The sequence below is a fragment of the Chanodichthys erythropterus genome, chromosome 24 (assembly GCF_024489055.1).
Source record: "Chanodichthys erythropterus isolate Z2021 chromosome 24, ASM2448905v1, whole genome shotgun sequence".
In the NCBI taxonomy this organism is placed as follows: Eukaryota; Metazoa; Chordata; class Actinopteri; order Cypriniformes; family Xenocyprididae; genus Chanodichthys; species Chanodichthys erythropterus.
The window spans coordinates 19,012,651-19,013,974 of record NC_090244.1 but is presented as its reverse complement, the minus strand read 5'-3'; the positions used below and the strand labels follow the sequence as shown (position 1 = coordinate 19,013,974).

The 1,324-nt window shown below is 54.6% G+C and overlaps 1 protein-coding gene across 1 annotated transcript; it reads right to left on the bottom strand.

Annotated features, from left to right (window-relative positions):
* Positions 1 to 205: 205 nt before the first annotated feature.
* foxb1a (forkhead box B1a) lies at positions 206 to 1,099 on the bottom strand. The gene has a single exon (XM_067380340.1). The coding sequence runs from the start codon at positions 1,097 to 1,099 to the stop codon at positions 206 to 208; it is 894 nt and encodes a 297-aa protein (XP_067236441.1).
* Between the last annotated feature and the right edge of the window lie 225 nt (positions 1,100 to 1,324).

The following is a 1,324-nucleotide window of genomic DNA, read 5'->3' as shown; positions in this document are numbered from 1 at the left end:
ATATTTAAAATGTAAAAACTCTCCATTTTACAATATGATATCCGTGTCGATCCATGTGATTGGAACACTTAAAATCTCAACACATACACATAAATTAACATCACTGCAACATAGATAGCTCTTGCCTTGATTGTATAGCCAGTGTTTTTCAAGGTCTATAATTAAAATTCAACTTTGGAGTATAGGGAGGCCCAGTTCGCAGGTGTCAGTGCACAGCGACCGACTGCAGCGTCGCGGGACCCGTCAGGGTCTCGCTCGGGGTGGCAGGGCTGCTTTGGCTGGTCGCTGTCTGCGGGGAGGTCGGGCTCAGCGACTGGGGAGAGTTCGACAGGAAAGCGGGGATGTGATGAGGCAACGCCGCCGGGGTGGGCTTGATCGGGACGGGAATCGCCGGTAAGGTCTGTCCGCCGTGGCAGAGCGACTTGATGGGCACACCGTAGGCACTGTAATCGCTGCTGGTCATGGAGATGGGCGCCGCGCTGTCCATCACGCTAGTGCTGTACATATGGGGCCAGGCTGTGGTCAGCTGGTTGTGCAGGGGATACCCGGTGGAGAACGCCAGCCCCCCTGGCACTTTATACTCTCGGGCGATGATGTTCTCGATGGCGAACGGGTGCTTGAACGTGGACGGCTGGGACACTCCCAGGTTGTAGCTGGACATCTGGGGGAGGTGGGTGCCCAGGGCGCTGAGCCGGAGCTTGGCGTGCTGCTGGAGGTAGTGGGCAGCGTCCGAGGGCTTGCTGGGTGCCAGGTGCTCTGATGTCATCACTTTGAAGCGTTTGCGGCGTCGCAGGAAACTTCCGTTCTCGAACATGTCGCCGCAGCTGGGATGGAGCGCCCAGAAGCTGCCCTTGCCGGGCTGGTCCGGGCGCCGGGGGATTTTAATGAAGCAGTCGTTGAAGGAGAGGTTGTGGCGCAGGGAATTCTGCCAGCGCTGGGTGTTTTCCCGGTAGTAGGGAAAACGGTCCATGATAAACTTGTAGATCTCGCTGAGAGGAAGCATCTTCTCCGGACAGCTCTGGATGGCCATAGCGGTGAGGGAAATGTAGGAGTACGGCGGTTTCTGGTCGCTGTAAGTGTTTCTCCCAGGTCTAGGCATCCTGTCCAATTTTTGTGTTGGAATTCAGCTGGAAATGTTTACCGTATGCAAGTTTTTCTTTAAAGAGAGCCGAGACTCGTCCAGCAAGTTCACTTCTCTGGAGCTGTGAACTCACGAAAGAAGCTGTAGAAGAAGAAGAAGAAGTAGTAGTAGTAGGGGTTTCCTTCTTCCCAGGCCAGCTTGAATGGACCAGATCCTCTCTCTCTCTCCCTCTTTCTTGATAAG

Bases quoted from the DNA above. Each gene is read 5' to 3' on its own strand.
- foxb1a (XM_067380340.1), bottom strand. From the start codon at position 1,099: ATGCCTAGACCTGGGAGAAACACTTACAGCGACCAGAAACCGCCGTAC.